This window comes from Penicillium maclennaniae, assembly GCF_028827695.1.
Source record: "Penicillium maclennaniae strain IBT 15551 chromosome Unknown utg000006l:1.0-2513246.0:1.0-2515036.0, whole genome shotgun sequence".
Lineage (NCBI taxonomy): Eukaryota > Fungi > Ascomycota > Eurotiomycetes > Eurotiales > Aspergillaceae > Penicillium > Penicillium maclennaniae.
In genome coordinates this window covers 342,702-358,058 of record NW_026623218.1, presented here as the reverse complement: position 1 = coordinate 358,058, position 15,357 = coordinate 342,702, and the positions used below count along the sequence as shown (strand labels likewise).

Genomic DNA, 15,357 nt, shown 5'->3' with positions numbered 1-15,357 from the left:
TGGGTCCTAAGCATGGGGAGGGGGGATAAAGTCTGAGCCGAATGCTCAACATCATGTTTTTGTAGTTCTTCATTTTGACGTTGATCGACATGGATCAAGGTGTAGAGCCGGAAATAACCTTATTCATAAACACGGCAGTTTGTGCGCGCTTCTCTATAGAGGCTTGCATAGATCCTTGGAAATAATTGTATCAGCACTAACGACATTGTGTCTTACTACCTAGTCACACGTTATCAACTTCTACTAAAGAAGCGATTCTCTGGTCTTTCCAGACCAAAATGCTCCCGTAGTGTCGACCCGGTGTAGTCCTGACGAAATAACCCTCGTCTCTGTAGCTCCGGAATCAATCTATCCGTGACTTCCTCCAAGCCCCGAGGCAAGAACGGAAACACGCATGTAAAGCCGTCGGAAGCCTCTTCCCGCAGCCAAGTCTCCATCTCATCTGCGATATCACTAGGGGAGCCCAGAAAAGCCAATCCAGAGTAGCCTCCATAACGCTGCGCAAGCTGTCGAATAGTGAGTCCCTCCCGAGTAGCCAACTGTTCAATAGCCTCTCTACTCGTCTTGCTCGCATTCGTTTCAGGCAGATCCTCAGGCAGCGGCCCATCCGGATCCAAAGCATCAACATCAACCCCCCAGCGCAATAGACAACGACGCAATTGAACTATCATAATGCACCAAAGAATCCAACAGCAGCCTTTTCTCCTGCGCATCCGCTTTACTCTCCCCAACAATGATCATAGCCGCGGGCAAAATCTTCAAATCCTCCCTCTTCCGTCCCGCCTTCACAACCCTCCCTTTTATATCAGCATAGAGCACTTTCGCACCTTCAATATCCTTCGGAATGCAAAAAACAACCTCGGCAGTTTCAGCAGCGAGTTGTCGTCCCGCCTCGCTCTGTCCCGCCTGCACAATCACGGGCCATCCCTGAGGCGGTCGAGCGATGTTCAATGGTCCCCGAACCTTGAACTCATCACCATCATGACACAAGCGGTGCATCTTCTTCGGATCAATGTATTCACCACTTCGGACGTCCCGTGTAAATGCATCATCGGCAAAACTATCCCATAACCCAGTGACAACGTCGTAGAATTCCCGCGCGCGTTTGTATCGATCGCTATGAGCCATATGCTCGTCGATGCCGAAATTGTGACTCGATTCCGGGTTTCCCGTTGTCACTATATTCCAGGCTGCGCGACCGTTGCTTAGATGGTCTAGACTTGCGAAGCGGCGTGCGACGTGGTATGGGAGGTCGTATGTTGTACTTGCTGTTGCGGCGAGGCCGATTTTTGACGTCACGGCGGAGAGGGCCGAGAGAAGTGTGAATGGCTCGAATGAGAAGATTGTGTGGCTACGTTTGAGGGCTTCAATGGGCATGTTCAGGACGGCTAGATGGTCAGCCATGAAGAAGGCGTCGAATTTCGCGGCTTCGAGTTTCTGTGCGAATTGGGTTATATGAGCGAAGTTGAAGTTCGCATCTGGGTAGGAGCCTGGGTAGCGCCATGCTCCGGTATGGAGGGAGATTGGGCGCATAAAGGCTGTGAGGTGAAGTTGTCGTGGTTGGTCGGGCATTTTGATGTCGGTACCGCGGAGCTGAAGTAGCGGTGGTTGGAGTGAATTGTATAAGTGAGAGGTGAGAGATGCCTTGATCATATACCCGGCCAGTCACAGTATTCACGATGAACGCGATGGCATTTCCAATCTGATTTCTAATCCTCGGTCATGGTGCCATGGCGTGCTGGAGACGGCAGCTCACGCAAGCAGTCGTCGGTGTTGAAGCCGTGCCCCAGGTTTGTCTGCCCTTGCCACGGACCTCTTGAAACTTCGTCTCTTGTTGCGAATACATCGTATCCCTAGACTTTGGGGTTCCAGATCAACCTAGTAAGGGTTCCATTTCTCCTCTCGGAGTCGAAATTGTACTTTCGGTCAATTTAGGCCCTTGATGAATTGGAGATGTTCCGGCAAATCGACATTCAGAAGAAGCTGAGCCAAGAACTAAGCATGTAGAATGAGGCCAAAAACAATGATTTAGACGAGGAGCAGAAATGGAGCTCTTTGACTTTCGTCAATCCATCCGATCGCTGCCTGAGAATTGAGGCGCTAGTTTGGATCCACCTCTGCCCATCATCGGATGATCATTAGCACTTCACGCCGCATGTCAAGGAATCAAACAAACCCATTGCAGTGTGTTTGCGAGGGGAGAATACATTAAACAAAAACTCCAAAAGAGAATCTCCCAGAGTACTCAAAGTATCAACCGCCTTGGTATATTTGTCGAGTGCTCAAAGGCGCTTTTCAACTTGCCGTGAATGCATTGGTATGGCTTTTCGGCAGAGCTTTATTTGTTTCAGTGAAACACAATTAATCTACCAATATGCAGGATCTCATTGTTTGCGCCATGTCGCAGGTCCAGTTTGCGCCGTTGAACTCCCTTTGAAGCCTTTCTGACCGCATGTTCCTCAGTACACCCGGACAACAATATCAAATCCTTGTCAAGGGCCAGAATTTCTGCCCCGCATGATTTTATCTGGGCCAACGACCTTGCTGAATCATTCTTGTTTTGACCCAATCTCAGTATAAGAGGCATCTCTCAAGTAGTAAATTTGCGGGAAGTATTTCGTGGATCAATGTGTTTTTGGGCGCACCAAGTCATCTGCTAGCGCGTCAATCTTTGCCCCTGAAGGATAGTGGTCAAAAAGGGATAGATGTTGGTGCTCTTCTTACAAATGACCTGCCTTAGGGCCATCATTGATCCTCCATAACTACACTTTCCACGCTTGCTAGCGGTGAGCTCATGGGTCTCTGCAGCTGCATCCTTCACATATGACTAGCTTGTAAGGATCCTATGAGACAAACGTTCACCGTGACCTGGAAACCTGTTCCTTCGACTGATTTATGAGTCGCCCAGACGCTCGTGTCTCGTTATTCCCATAAACACGGGGAGATGGGCAAACTCAATAATCAGTGTGACAGCACGTTGATATACATATAGTCGCCACTCTCTATACTGCATGCCAAATGCTGGAGCTTGGAATCGTCCAGTAATGGGATGAAAAAAGTCTTGTTCATTTATCTGTCTTCTCAAATGAAATACCCCAGCAGCGTATGTCGCGTATTCACTTTCATCCAGTAACACGACGCTACAGGAAGCAACGCAGAGATGGTACTAGCTGTCTAGATTCACTTTTCTAAAATCATGAGACTTCGATTTAATGCTAAAGGAGCCATCTTTCCTGTTCGAGGCAGTAATCTCTTTACTGACTATGAACACCCTACGTCGTGTTCCGCAAGCTCTGCGACCGCTACTTATAGCGTAGTTCTAACAGCAGTGATTCTTTTTTCCCCGAACCCCTTGGTAAGTACACTCGTAAGTTTTGTCATGCTGAGACCATGTTCAGATAAGACGACACTGATCAAGCCAAGTCCGGCCTGCAGGCCATTCACAGCTTCCCAGATCTCGTACCACCCAGAAAACAGCCTGAATACTGTTTTCAGACCCACCGCACACTGCAATCGTAGTCGCACACATGAAACAGGCTTTTACGGCCATCTTCTCGTCGACAGTACACAAGGTAGCCTGATGATATTTCGAAAAACCCAAAGTTTGGTTCCTGTCAAGAACTTTCGCGGCTTGTCTCATGGAGACGAGAGATAGAAGATTCTAATGAGGACAAGCAAAAGCGGGCGTAGCTGTGAGACAGGAGGAGAAACATATGGTATACCGAGACAATGCACATAACTGGCCATTTTCATCTATAAACAATAATAAAGGAACCCATATCTGGTCGCCAGAACTCGTGCGAAATTTACAAAAGTGACCCAGGTCGGGGCGTACTCTAACGGGAACGCCAAGGTTAGGACGATCGCTATCGTGAGAGCCCGGCTCGAATGGGCCGTACTTGATTTTTGCAGGCTTCACGGGAGGTCTGAGTAACTTCACAAGCTTTTCCCTACCTCGAATCGTAATAGAAATACAGGGACATAGGTCGGCTATACCGGCGTAGTATGTGCAGGATCTCTCCAGAGCTGATTGTCTCAGTAAGGTTTTCGTGAATTCCTTCCATGGATGGAGCTTCAAACACTTCGCGCAGTAAGACCCAGTGGTGATTTTCGAGTCGAATTAAAAGTTGATTTCGCGGCATATCCTGACTGTTCCCGCACAGTGTTGGGTGCCTTATACGCGAGAGTCGTGAAAATTTGAGATTTTCGTCCTTCACGATCTTCTTAAACAGGCTGAAGAGCTCTTTGCAGCTAAGGGATAGACAGACTTGATCCACTAGTGAAAGATAATGGCAGATCTCTTGAAAGATCCGCTCACCTAGACACAGTAGGGTGGAGGATTTTATCACTTTCTTCCACATAGTATGAAGCAGCTTGGGGAGACTTTTTCCATGTCTCGATATGTTTCAGTCTTCAAGGCGAAGAATGATATTAGACGCAAGGCCTCTGGACCGGAGTTCGACTGTGGATAGAGACGCAAAGGAAAAACGAGTAGACAAAGAGAGTCAATCTCGTCTGTAGACAATTATAATATCGAGAACGAACAAACTCCAAGGCTGACGTTTGCATTAAAATATTGTGAATATATGACGTACAGGTTACAAGTTCCAATTCCGAAATCTTTTAAGCAAAAGGTCGTTAGGTTTGGATTCCTTGCCTTTTCCGTCCGATCAACATACAAAATAAGCGTAATTTCTTACACCGATCAACCATGGATTCTGTCAAGACCTGCACCCAAACAATATGATTTTTCTCATTTTAGTGCCTAAGCTCCCTCCGAGGGAATTCAGATGTACATAATGACAAGATTCGTCGCTCACCTTTGGCGAGCATGATACTGGTCAGCTGGCTTGCTTCTTTGGCCCTGGTATCGTAACCCGCCATCATTTCAAAACTCATCTTTTTGTGTTGCTACAGTATGCTCCCCTTAAATTCAAGCTTACTCGACCATGGTAAACTTGACCCCGTTACTAGCCCTTATCATAAGCCCAGGCCGGCCTCCGTTGTGGAAGGGGCATCTTGCGGCCTATCTGCGGCCAGATGTCTGGTGTTGGAAGAGAGCTTCTTGGTGCCGTGATCATATGAAGCCGTTGAGGTGGAAATTTCTTGAGTGGACTGCGGGCCCCCCTTTCTTGGAATCTACCTCAAACGACTAGTACGTTAAGTCAGGGGTGTATAATTAGAAAGAAGTTATTGTGACCAAACACCCGGTTGCTGTAGATACCGTAAGATGCCTTGAGAAGCACGATATAAAACATCGATATTCCGATGTTATTCTGCAAATTTACTAGTGGATCTTGGTATAAGGCTTCGGAAATTGACGGAAAAATCTAGGCTTCAGCTAGAAAATCTTGGAAGGTTCCCTTATGATTGAAGTCTTGAAGCCTGCCACAGCCCAGTGACGGCCCGAAGCCCTAGGTGGGGATTGGATAGCCTTACAACAAGATCGCCAGGATGTTGAGCTACTAGTCGCCCCAGCATTGAAACTGGTTTGCGGGTACAGCGAAAAAGGATAGTACATATGTTGGGGGGATTGCCCCGAATTTTCTCCATTCGCAAGTGAAGAACAGCATTGAGGACCCACTACCCACCCGGAAGTCGGGTAATACAGTCTCCTTAAATTTGACCCAATTATAGCCACAGGCTACAGTATGAGGGTTTTCCCAGTCATGGGAGTAGAATGAAAAGAGTTTGAGATTGTTTTGGGCGTTAGCAGTTCAACTCTGAGCGAGAATTTCTCATAGACAATTTGGATGTCAGTCTGCCAGTCCCAAGGCCCTCAAGGCTGTTCGGTCTACCCTACTCGTGTCTCATTTCGGTAAAAAGACGGTGTACTTGTAGAAATTGTCTCTACTGACTAGATCCAAGACATGTTCCAACTTCTCCGCATGATCGGCGATCCCCCAACCCTTAACCGTTAGGGTCCAAAGAGTCCACTACCCACTTGTATGGAAATGGAATGAGCTCCGACTTATGACCTCAATCCAGGTTAAGCTTGTCTTAGCTTGAGCCGGCTGGCTTCCGACTCATAGCTTCCGAGTACCTCGCGATCACGTATAAAAGCCCCGGGATCTCAAGCTGCAAAACCCAATCATCTCAGTCTCATCAATCCATCAACCAAAATGAAATTTTCTATCGCTGCTCTTGCTGGCTTCGCCATTGCCATCTCTGCTGCTAGTCTTCCTGCAGCTTTCACTCTCGTTGGTGATGGCGGCCAGACTGTTCTGACCGATGGCAGTAAGTTTTCCAGATCTTCTCCATCAGAAGAACAGCTTATTGACCTTTCAATCAGCCAACGCCTATGTCGGTGGCGACACAGACGCGAACCATGAGATCCTGATCCGTAAGTCAAGCAGTCAATCCACAATCTCATTTCAATGCAACTGACGCAGAATAGTTCGCTCTGGTCCTAACGGAATGGTCTCTTTCACCTCCAAGAACTCCACCCCCACCGGCTTCCAGAACCTCTATGTCATCCCCGACACGGTGGAGCCCATTGCTCTGACTGTCCCCCACTCCGGCGCAACCCCCCAGGGCGCCAGCACCAACGACTTCGGCGTCAACGATGAGGGTTACTTTACCCACAACGGCAAAGCGTACTTCGCCAAGGACGGCTACGGCGAGAGCAAGGTGAAGGAGCTCTTCTGGTATGGCTCGCACAACGCCGAGTACGAGGCTGCCAACCTCTACGTCAAGGAGTGCAAGGGCTGCTAAATTTATGGCTTTTGACTGCTTTTTTTAGAAACATCGGCCGGAGACCAGTATATATCTAGGGTGCTGCCATGGCTCGTCACCTCTGTGTATCTAACTTGTCCCATTGCATACTGCCGAATTCGAAATCAGATTCCCCCGCATTCACTCTCAGATTGTTTTTCCAGTCCTATCCTGAAGCACGCTAGTCTATATTAAGTTTAGTCGCAGATCTCTCCAATGCTAGAAATAGAACGTTATTTTACATAACGTAAGATACGGTAATTTACGGGTAACGCCATAGAGGGTGCAACCTCGATGCCCCTCCAAGAGATGTGCTCCTTCCAGACTGTTGCGTCAACAGCCATTCACTCGCTGTCTGGAGTGTCGCTCAAGGCAATCTACGCAATATGGCACCGAGGCTACCCCGTTCGAAGCTATACTTTATTCGTGATATAATACAGAGCCAGTTGCTGACCACATCTGAAATAGCCGAACAGGCTGAATGCAGCGAACGTACGATCAAAAATATTCGCAGGAACTTACGGCAATTTGGAAACGTCCACGCTCCAACGAATCGAGTCGGTCGGAGACGCACTATCACACCTCGGATGCTAGAAGCACTCTGCGATCACCTGGTCGAAAAACCAGCCCTCTATCTAGACCAGATGGCTGTCTTTCTTTAGGATGAATTCGAGACCCAGGTGACGACCTCAAGTATCCGAAGGGCTCTCGTAGCCCACGGTTGGTCTAAAAAGGTGTCTCGGCAGAGAGCTCCCGATTTAAAGGAGATTTATTCATATAATATATCGACTTTCATTCCTATCACCTAGTGTATGTTAACGAATCAGGGTGTGATAAACGCGTGGGTTTTAGACGAATGAGGGTGGTCACCGCTTGGCAAGGCTCCCGTGCAAGTGTCTCGGTTCCATCGCGATCAGCGATACCAGATACTGCCAGCGTATGCTTAAGATAGTATAGTCCTTTCACGTGTCTTCCGTGGCTCGACCGATGCGGTAATGTTCGAGGACTTTATCGCCGAGCTTATTTAGCGCTATAGGCGACGGCTGGAGCCTAAGTCCGTTATAATGATAGATAATGCATCTTTCCATTATTCTGAGAAGATTGTGCAGATCTGTGAAGATACTGGTGTGAAATTGGAATATCTGCCACCATATTCGCCGGATCTCAATCCGATTGAGGAATTCTTCGCTGAGCTCAAAGGCCTTATCAAACGTAACTAGGGGTACTTTGAAGATGATCCCAGTTAAGGATTTGATGCCTTCCTCGAGTGGTATATCAAAGTGGTTAGTGCGAAAGGAGACAGTGCAAGAGGTCACTTTCAGCATGCCGGCCTAAAGATGGAGGAAGATTGGAGTAATTAAATATAAGATATGATGGCAGAGAAGAACAACTTTAAACTAGCTTAACCACCACTACCAGGTTTACTACCTCCGCTTCCTCCACTAGGCTCAGAATAAACGTTCAGAATCTTAATCAAAAACTGCTTATGTTAGCCTGCTCGTTGCACACGATACTAGTTACCCATATTTTCAGTATCGCAGCATAAGGTTTAACCCCTACACGAGGTATCCGCTGTAGAGCCAGTCAGCATTGTCAATAGAGAGAGATTACGATACTGTTATAGGATGAGGATATTTCGTATAGGGTGTATATACAACTCCAATATCAACGGTTTTTCCCAATACGTTGATAGGAAACAAGAGCTGGCAGCACTTCGGTGTCTGCTTTGCGCTGGAGCAGGTAATAGAGGTTTGTCTTATAATAGGTGGGGAGACCATGGCGCCGCAAGTTACGGTCGCAAGTAGAATATAAGAGAAGCATTCCGCTTAACTCGCGCTACCAGAATATATTGAGTAGGTACTGTATCTATGTTCTTAATCATAGTTCTTCTATCGCCAGATATCGGGGTCTATTATATGACTTAGTTTTCTAAATGGCCCAGTCTGGATCTCCCGAGCAATACTCTAACGTAATCCACAAGCCATCCGCCACCACAACCCATCCGCCACCCCATCCAATTTCGCGTCTCCGTATATCCCCCACCACTTTAAATCATTTATTATGCCACCAATTCGTTCCGAAACAAGCCAAGATGCTATCCATCAAGAGGGTAGGCTTGAACTTGCAATCCAGGCTTTTAAAAATAAGGATATTCCGACTATCACGGCTGCTGCGCGCGTCTATAGCATACCGCGATCTACGCTGCGCGACCGCATTAATGGTCATCTTTCAAAGGCTACTACACGCGCTAATGGCCATAAAATGACCCAGCTAGATAAGGATACGCTTACTAAGTGGATTCTATCTATGGATAATCGCGGTGCATCCCCTCGGCATGCAATGGTACGCAATATGGCCAATATTCTTCTTGGGGCTACCGGTTCCACTACAGTCGGCGTGAATTGGGTTGGGAACTATATCAAACGTACACCGTCTATCCAAACACGTTTCTCGCGACGATATAACTATCAGCGTACAGAGCAAGAGGATCCCCGGGTATTAAATGACTGGTTTCAGCTAGTTAGGGAGACTATTACGCGCTATGGTATCCCGCCTGATAATATCTATAAATTCGATGAAACAGGCTTCGCAATGGGCCTCGTTTCTACCGCAAAAGTGGTCACTAGAGCTGAATACTATGGCCGGAGATCTGTCTTACAGCCAGGCAATCGTGAATAGGTGACCGCAGTAGAGACAGTTAATGCTTTAGGCTAGGCTTTACCACCGTTGATTATATTTAAAGGCAAGCGCTATATTAAATTATGGTTCTAAGATACCCCAAAGGACTGGCGCTTCGAGGTAAGCCCAAATAGGTGGATATCTGACGCAATTAGGCTTCGATAGCTTCAAAAGCTATTTATTCCTTTAACCGCAAACCGCATACGTGGTCGGTATAGGCTATTGATTCTTGATGGTTATGGAAGCCACCTTATGCCTGAATTTGATCGTCTATGCACTGAAAACGACGTCATACCTATATATATGCCACCGCATAGCTTATATCTATTATAGCCGCTAGATGTAGACTGTTTCGCAGTGCTAAAACGATTATACGGTCGCTTAGTGGACCAACAGACATATATAGGGATAAATCATATCGACAAGCTTGATTTCCTTGCAGCCTACCCACGCGCACGCGAAGACGCCTTTTAGGCTAGAAGCATTTAGAATGCATTCAAAGCGACCGGTTTAATACCGTTGAATGCAGCAGAAGTCCTTGATAAGCTCAATATTTAGCTTCGTCTGCCTACACTATCAGACCGACCATTAAGCCGATCAAGCATTTATTGCCCCGAAACACCAAGCAATATCAAACAGCTTTTAAAGCATAGGGCATCAGCAAAGCGTCTTATTAAGTACCGGTCAGATAGCCCACCGACGCCTACAAAAGAGGTGTTTAATCAGGCTTACAAGGCATGCGAACAAGTCATGAAGCGTATCCTTCTATTGGAGCAAGAAGTGACAGATCTACGTGCTGCAAACTATAAAAAGATAAAAAAAAAAGGCATTGCCTAAACGGCAAATACAGCGCGATGAGGGCTTATTCGTTCATGAAGCCCATAGGCAAGGCATTGGTCTACCAGGGGGCATAGAAGGTGGTGGGGTGGTCTCTACAACACCCACCCGGAGAGCTTCAGCGACCGTTGAGTCAACCAATAGACGTCAATATGCATGCAGCGTATGCAGAAGGCCTGGCCATAGGGCTAATATGTGTCCAGATAGAGATTAAATTGAATATAAATGCATTGTGGTAGTTTAAAGGCTTCATGAATAGAAGAATAAGTGGGTGGGGTGGCGGATGGGTTGTGGTGGCGGATGGCTTGTGGATTACGTTAACCTGTTAACGAGATATTCAGAGATTGATTTATGGTTCTATTGAACTAGTGATCGTACTGTAACCAAGGAACGTTTCTCCTCTGATGTTAGACAATTGATGAGTAATTGAACTCTAAGTCTAACTAAGCTGGTACGGCTATTATGAAATCCAATGGACGTAAGCATAACTTTGGCAGACCGCCTTATGAAATGGATGACCTCCACCAATCTTATCCTAAAGCGGAAGGAATCCATGAGGTCATATACATCGGTTCAATTGGCACCTGACTCTTTGATCTACGGACAAATTCTACAAACCCATTATTTCTTTCAAACATTCTGAGTCTATTGGGATTCTAGATCTAGTCATATGCCACCTGAAATTATTTAGAGAGCTATATCCGGTCAGGAACTCTCATTTTAATCAAATATAGTACCTAGTATAGTACCAGAATGAGGTCGGATATCATCCTTCTAGCAATAATGACCGGTGGTGCCTTGGTATCCCCGATTATTGAAAGATAAATATCCATTACCTACTCTAATCTAAAGCAGATACCGAAGTGCTGCCAGCTCCTGGTTCCTATTAACGTATTAGGGAGAAACACTGATATTGGAGTTACCTGTGCACCCTATATACCCAATCGTTAACCAACGCTTCCAACGCTTATTCTTTTTGGCGATGCTAACGCGCTCTATAGTGACAAGCTTATGCCAGGGTCAATCCTTGTGCTGCGATACCGAAAATGTGGGTCCCAAATAGGGTGTCAGCAGAGAGCACGCTAACTTTAACAGTTCTTGATTGAGATCCTGAACGTTTGCTCCGAGCCAAGCGGAGGAGGTGGTATAATCCAGGAGGTAGTGGTGGTGCATGACCGTTACCAGACGCAACAATTTATCCATCGAAAAAACCAAAGGTACCGCACTGACAAAATATTTGTAAATGCTATGGGCTTAATTCTTCTACTGGTACAATGTCAAAAATCAACAGACATGAACGAACCATGAATAATTCGCAAGATAAAACTTTCATTAGCAATACACTAGTATTCGAAATTGGCTTCCATATTTCGCACAGAGAAATTATCTCGAACCCTAATACCAAGGCTACGGTGAAGCCTATTTAGGCCAGGTGCGGCTAGCCTATATCATCCCTGTCCGTTAGCACGGAATTATAAAATAAGCGCTTGAACTATGAATTACGCATGTTGTAAATAGGCCTTTTCTCACCAGTGAAGAATTTCGTCCTCCTGGGTAAAACCACATGTACCTTTCACAGAAGTTATTTGCAGGAGTCCCCAGCGGTGGATCAAGGCTGATTCGTCAATAGGATACACCCCGTAGGAGAATGACAAAAGAAGCAAATTTTCATTACCGGCACTGTGATGTACAACGTCCTGTGAGTGCCAAACTATCTGTAGCATCATACAATGCCGCAGCAAAGGTCTTCGTTGACTTCCTAACCTCAGGAGACCGTGGTAGAGCAAGCTCGTAAACTGTGCGTAGATAGTGTGAAAATCCACCATGCAGTCTCTAGTAAGCTCTGTCATAGAATGCCGCCCAGTATTAATGAATGTAAGAGCGCATCGCAATAAATGCCTCGCGTACGAGACTTATCTTGCAGGTTTCCCTGTATTTTTCAATCATTGTTTTGTAGGCTCCATAGCCATTTACAGCCATAGACATGGCTAAATTGATACCCCTCGCAAACTCTTCTGAAGCATCCGACGGGACGTCGGGAAGCTCCAAAGTTGTCTCAGCCGCCGATAATGTCGCCTTGTAAAAACCCCCTTCGTAGGATTTCGGAATTACGCTTTCAACCAGTTTTTTTATGAAAGGCCGTATGAGAGTCTCCGTCAACGGTCCAAGAATAGCTAGCGCCGGGGGAGCGTGAAAAGCGGCGGGTAGCGTGGCAAGCAAGGATGCAAAAGTAGTCCCAGCCTCTGTCAATGATTCCTGCAGTTCTGTAATGTGATCGCGATTCATAATCAGATATTCGATAATACCGCTGTATAGCAGCCCCTGAACCATCCCAGCTTCACGATACACTTGTTTGCCTCTTGACGTGAACGCCGGTATTGAGCGCTCCTCGGGCGCACCTATGGCGCGGGTTGCCTCTGTTTCTCTGCGAACATGCCTAGATTCAGCATTACCAATTAGGCCATTCAAAGCACTCACAATGAGGTGAGCACAGGCGCACGCTGCTGTCACCGCGTTGCTCGGTTCCAGTTCTCGTGAACGCAAGCGTGGTAAGACATGCACGAAAGATCCTGCGACCAACGCTGGGCTGATGATTCCTGTTTCGTGATTGAACTCTGCTAAGTCGCCGACTATTGGAAAAGGCCTAGTCCCTACAATTCTTGCTGCCGCATGCAAATGACCTTGGGCCAGAGCTACCAAGGCAAGTGTGCTAGACCGTTGGATTCGGGCGTGCCCTTTCTTGTGTTGCTTCATTTGAATTGATTTGTCTTGCTTTTCCCCTTCTCCTTCACCTGCTTCGCATTGGGCCGGCTTGACAGGAACCCAGTGTGTTTCGTCTTCGTGTTTAATGTCTCCATGCAGAAGAGATAAGTGGTCCAGCAAGGAGTCGAGATCTGTATGGCTCATATGTAAAGCCATACATCCATCTGTGCCCAGAATGTTGAATTGGCATACATCATATTCTTTTCTGTTGTTTTCTGGCTGTTCTGTGCTGATCATACCACCTGTCCACGGGGCCCAGCTATGGTGCGCAAAGACCATGATATCTTTTCGTGACACGGCGGCTACCTCTCCTTGCAAATCACTCTGTTTGCCGAGGTCTCAGGATATTCGGCGGAGTCACTGGTGGTTCAATCAATTTCCAACGGCGGCTCGCCGCGCCTTTGTATGACTGCGACTCCTCCGGAACAAACTCCCGAACGCTTTCCGGATATTCCTCATCGTCGTCAAAAGCAGAATCCATCATACCCGACGCAAATGTTTGCGCAATCTGGTCAAGAGCTGATTTGGGTAATTTTTGCCCACTTGGTTTCAATATGTCGGTCGGAATTATTGTAATCGCCGCACCCATTGAGAGCCCATTAATTCTGGATCAGCGAGTTGTAGGCCACCTGTCCTAGGAAAATCGCCGAAAACTCCTTGAGCAATCTTTATCCCCGTTTCCCTGAGCTGAGCGGCGCTCATCTCATAGGCGTCCTCAATCCCAAGGTTATGATAAATTGCTCTCAGTTCGTCCTCACTTATAGCTGAGGGGAGGCGAGGTGGTGATGGCGTGTCCTGTGTCCCCTCGTTTGAGGATGAGGATGGACGAGAATCAGAAGTTGTGCTGCCGCGACCAGCATTGTCCCCTATGGTTCTCTTCCTTTTCCCAGTGGGTTTCATCTTGGAGCAAAATTAAGTCTCGTGGACCACAGAAGAGAGCTCAACGAGCGAAAAGAGGTGCATAAACCGGTTATGGGTGCACCTTGATATTGAGAGGAGCCTGAATGATTAGGAATACTTCAATAAATCATTTCGTCCATCCCAGGATTACGATTTAAATTTGCAACATGCGATGGCTTCCGCTTGCAACGAGACTACCGTGTCTAGGCCTTCATATGATTTACGTCCACGCAGAACCCTGACGCTGTGTGGGCCACTGCGACATTGGTCCCTCTGGAATAGCCAGTTTTAGTTACAACATCTGTGGGCGGCTTGCATCCGCTTTTGTCGTCGACTCGTCATAAGTGTCTTTTGATTTGAATCCGTTCCGGTTTTCAGTAACCGTTCCACCATTTCATGGCTTCAACGGCCAAGGATAAGGTATGCTGTACAAGACATGATCTAACACTACAGTATTCGCAACATGCGTAATTCATAGTTCAAGCGCGTATTTGCCTTGTCAAGTATTTTATATTTCCGTGCTCATGGACAGGGATGATATGCAGGCTCGCTGCACCTGGCGGCGACAGGATTCGCCCTGGCATTGGCGTTAGGGTTTGAGATAGTTTCTCTTTGGAAAACATAGAAGCCAATTTCGAAACCGAGTGTATAAAAAGCCGTATTCCCTATAAACGCGACATATAATTTTAAGAGGCCCTAGTAAACGCCAACAACTCTTGTCCTACCCGCTCTCGACGTCATAAACATGCATTGGCCTCTTCACGTTCTGGACCCAGCTTGAAATATCCTCTACAAAACGACGAGCGATACCCTTCTTAATTCCCTTGCTGATAAAGAATTCTGGGTCTCGGTCTTTATAGACCTGCTCGAGATCCAGACCATCGTCAAGCATCACGTCGCACGCTTGTCAATATGCATCCTTAAGACCATTATCAGTGACATGTGACTGTTGCCATTCACTGTACTCTTTGACTGCTAGGTCTCTGGGTCCGGGGATTTCCAACGGGTCCACAATAGACGGGTTATCGGTCAGTCTGGAAACTTCTATTTTAGGGACCGGAGACTGTGAAGGCAGAACGTTGATATTAATGGGAGGGTACGGACCTCCCCGACTAAGGTAGGGGTCTCCCTTACGCTTGTCTTTCTCCGTTTTCTGTTGTTCTTCCATATATAGTTCTTCACGAACCCCTTCAGGCACGTCTTTGTGCGAGTCTAGCACACCACCCTTTTCCACGTAAGTCACGAGGCGCCTCAAGTGATATGTTTTGAGCTGATAATACTTCTTTCCTATTGGATCCAGCCAACAGTAGGGGCCTAGGTGGCATAACGGCGAATCGCATCGCATCAAATTATAGACGCTACGCTAAACTGGTCTCTGGCCAGAAGAGTCCTGTTCAGTATCTAGCTATGCGTCTCGCTCACTGAGCATTTTTCTCAAAACAGAGGTTTTACCCCTTTTCTCAC

General features: G+C 46.9%; 4 protein-coding genes across 4 annotated transcripts; 1 reads left to right on the top strand and 3 right to left on the bottom strand.

The window, feature by feature from the left end:
• Window positions 1–233: 233 nt before the first annotated feature.
• Window positions 234–1,572, bottom strand: N7477_006366 (LLM class flavin-dependent oxidoreductase; the record flags this gene model as incomplete). The annotated part of the gene is made up of 2 exons (XM_056968029.1): window positions 234–664; window positions 723–1,572. The coding sequence occupies 2 exons, from the start codon at window positions 1,570–1,572 to the stop codon at window positions 234–236; spliced, it is 1,281 nt and encodes a 426-aa protein (XP_056820825.1).
• A 4,550-nt stretch (window positions 1,573–6,122) lies between these two features.
• N7477_006365 (uncharacterized protein) lies at window positions 6,123–6,714 on the top strand (the record flags this gene model as incomplete). The annotated part of the gene is made up of 3 exons (XM_056968028.1): window positions 6,123–6,237; window positions 6,293–6,343; window positions 6,398–6,714. The coding sequence occupies 3 exons, from the start codon at window positions 6,123–6,125 to the stop codon at window positions 6,712–6,714; spliced, it is 483 nt and encodes a 160-aa protein (XP_056820824.1).
• Window positions 6,715–12,096: 5,382 nt separating this feature from the next.
• On the bottom strand, window positions 12,097–13,272 carry N7477_006364 (uncharacterized protein; the record flags this gene model as incomplete). Its single annotated transcript, XM_056968027.1, has 1 exon — window positions 12,097–13,272. The coding sequence occupies one exon, from the start codon at window positions 13,270–13,272 to the stop codon at window positions 12,097–12,099; it is 1,176 nt and encodes a 391-aa protein (XP_056820823.1).
• Window positions 13,273–13,312: 40 nt separating this feature from the next.
• Window positions 13,313–13,893, bottom strand: N7477_006363 (uncharacterized protein; the record flags this gene model as incomplete). The annotated part of the gene is made up of 2 exons (XM_056968026.1): window positions 13,313–13,501; window positions 13,579–13,893. The coding sequence occupies 2 exons, from the start codon at window positions 13,891–13,893 to the stop codon at window positions 13,313–13,315; spliced, it is 504 nt and encodes a 167-aa protein (XP_056820822.1).
• Between the last annotated feature and the right edge of the window lie 1,464 nt (window positions 13,894–15,357).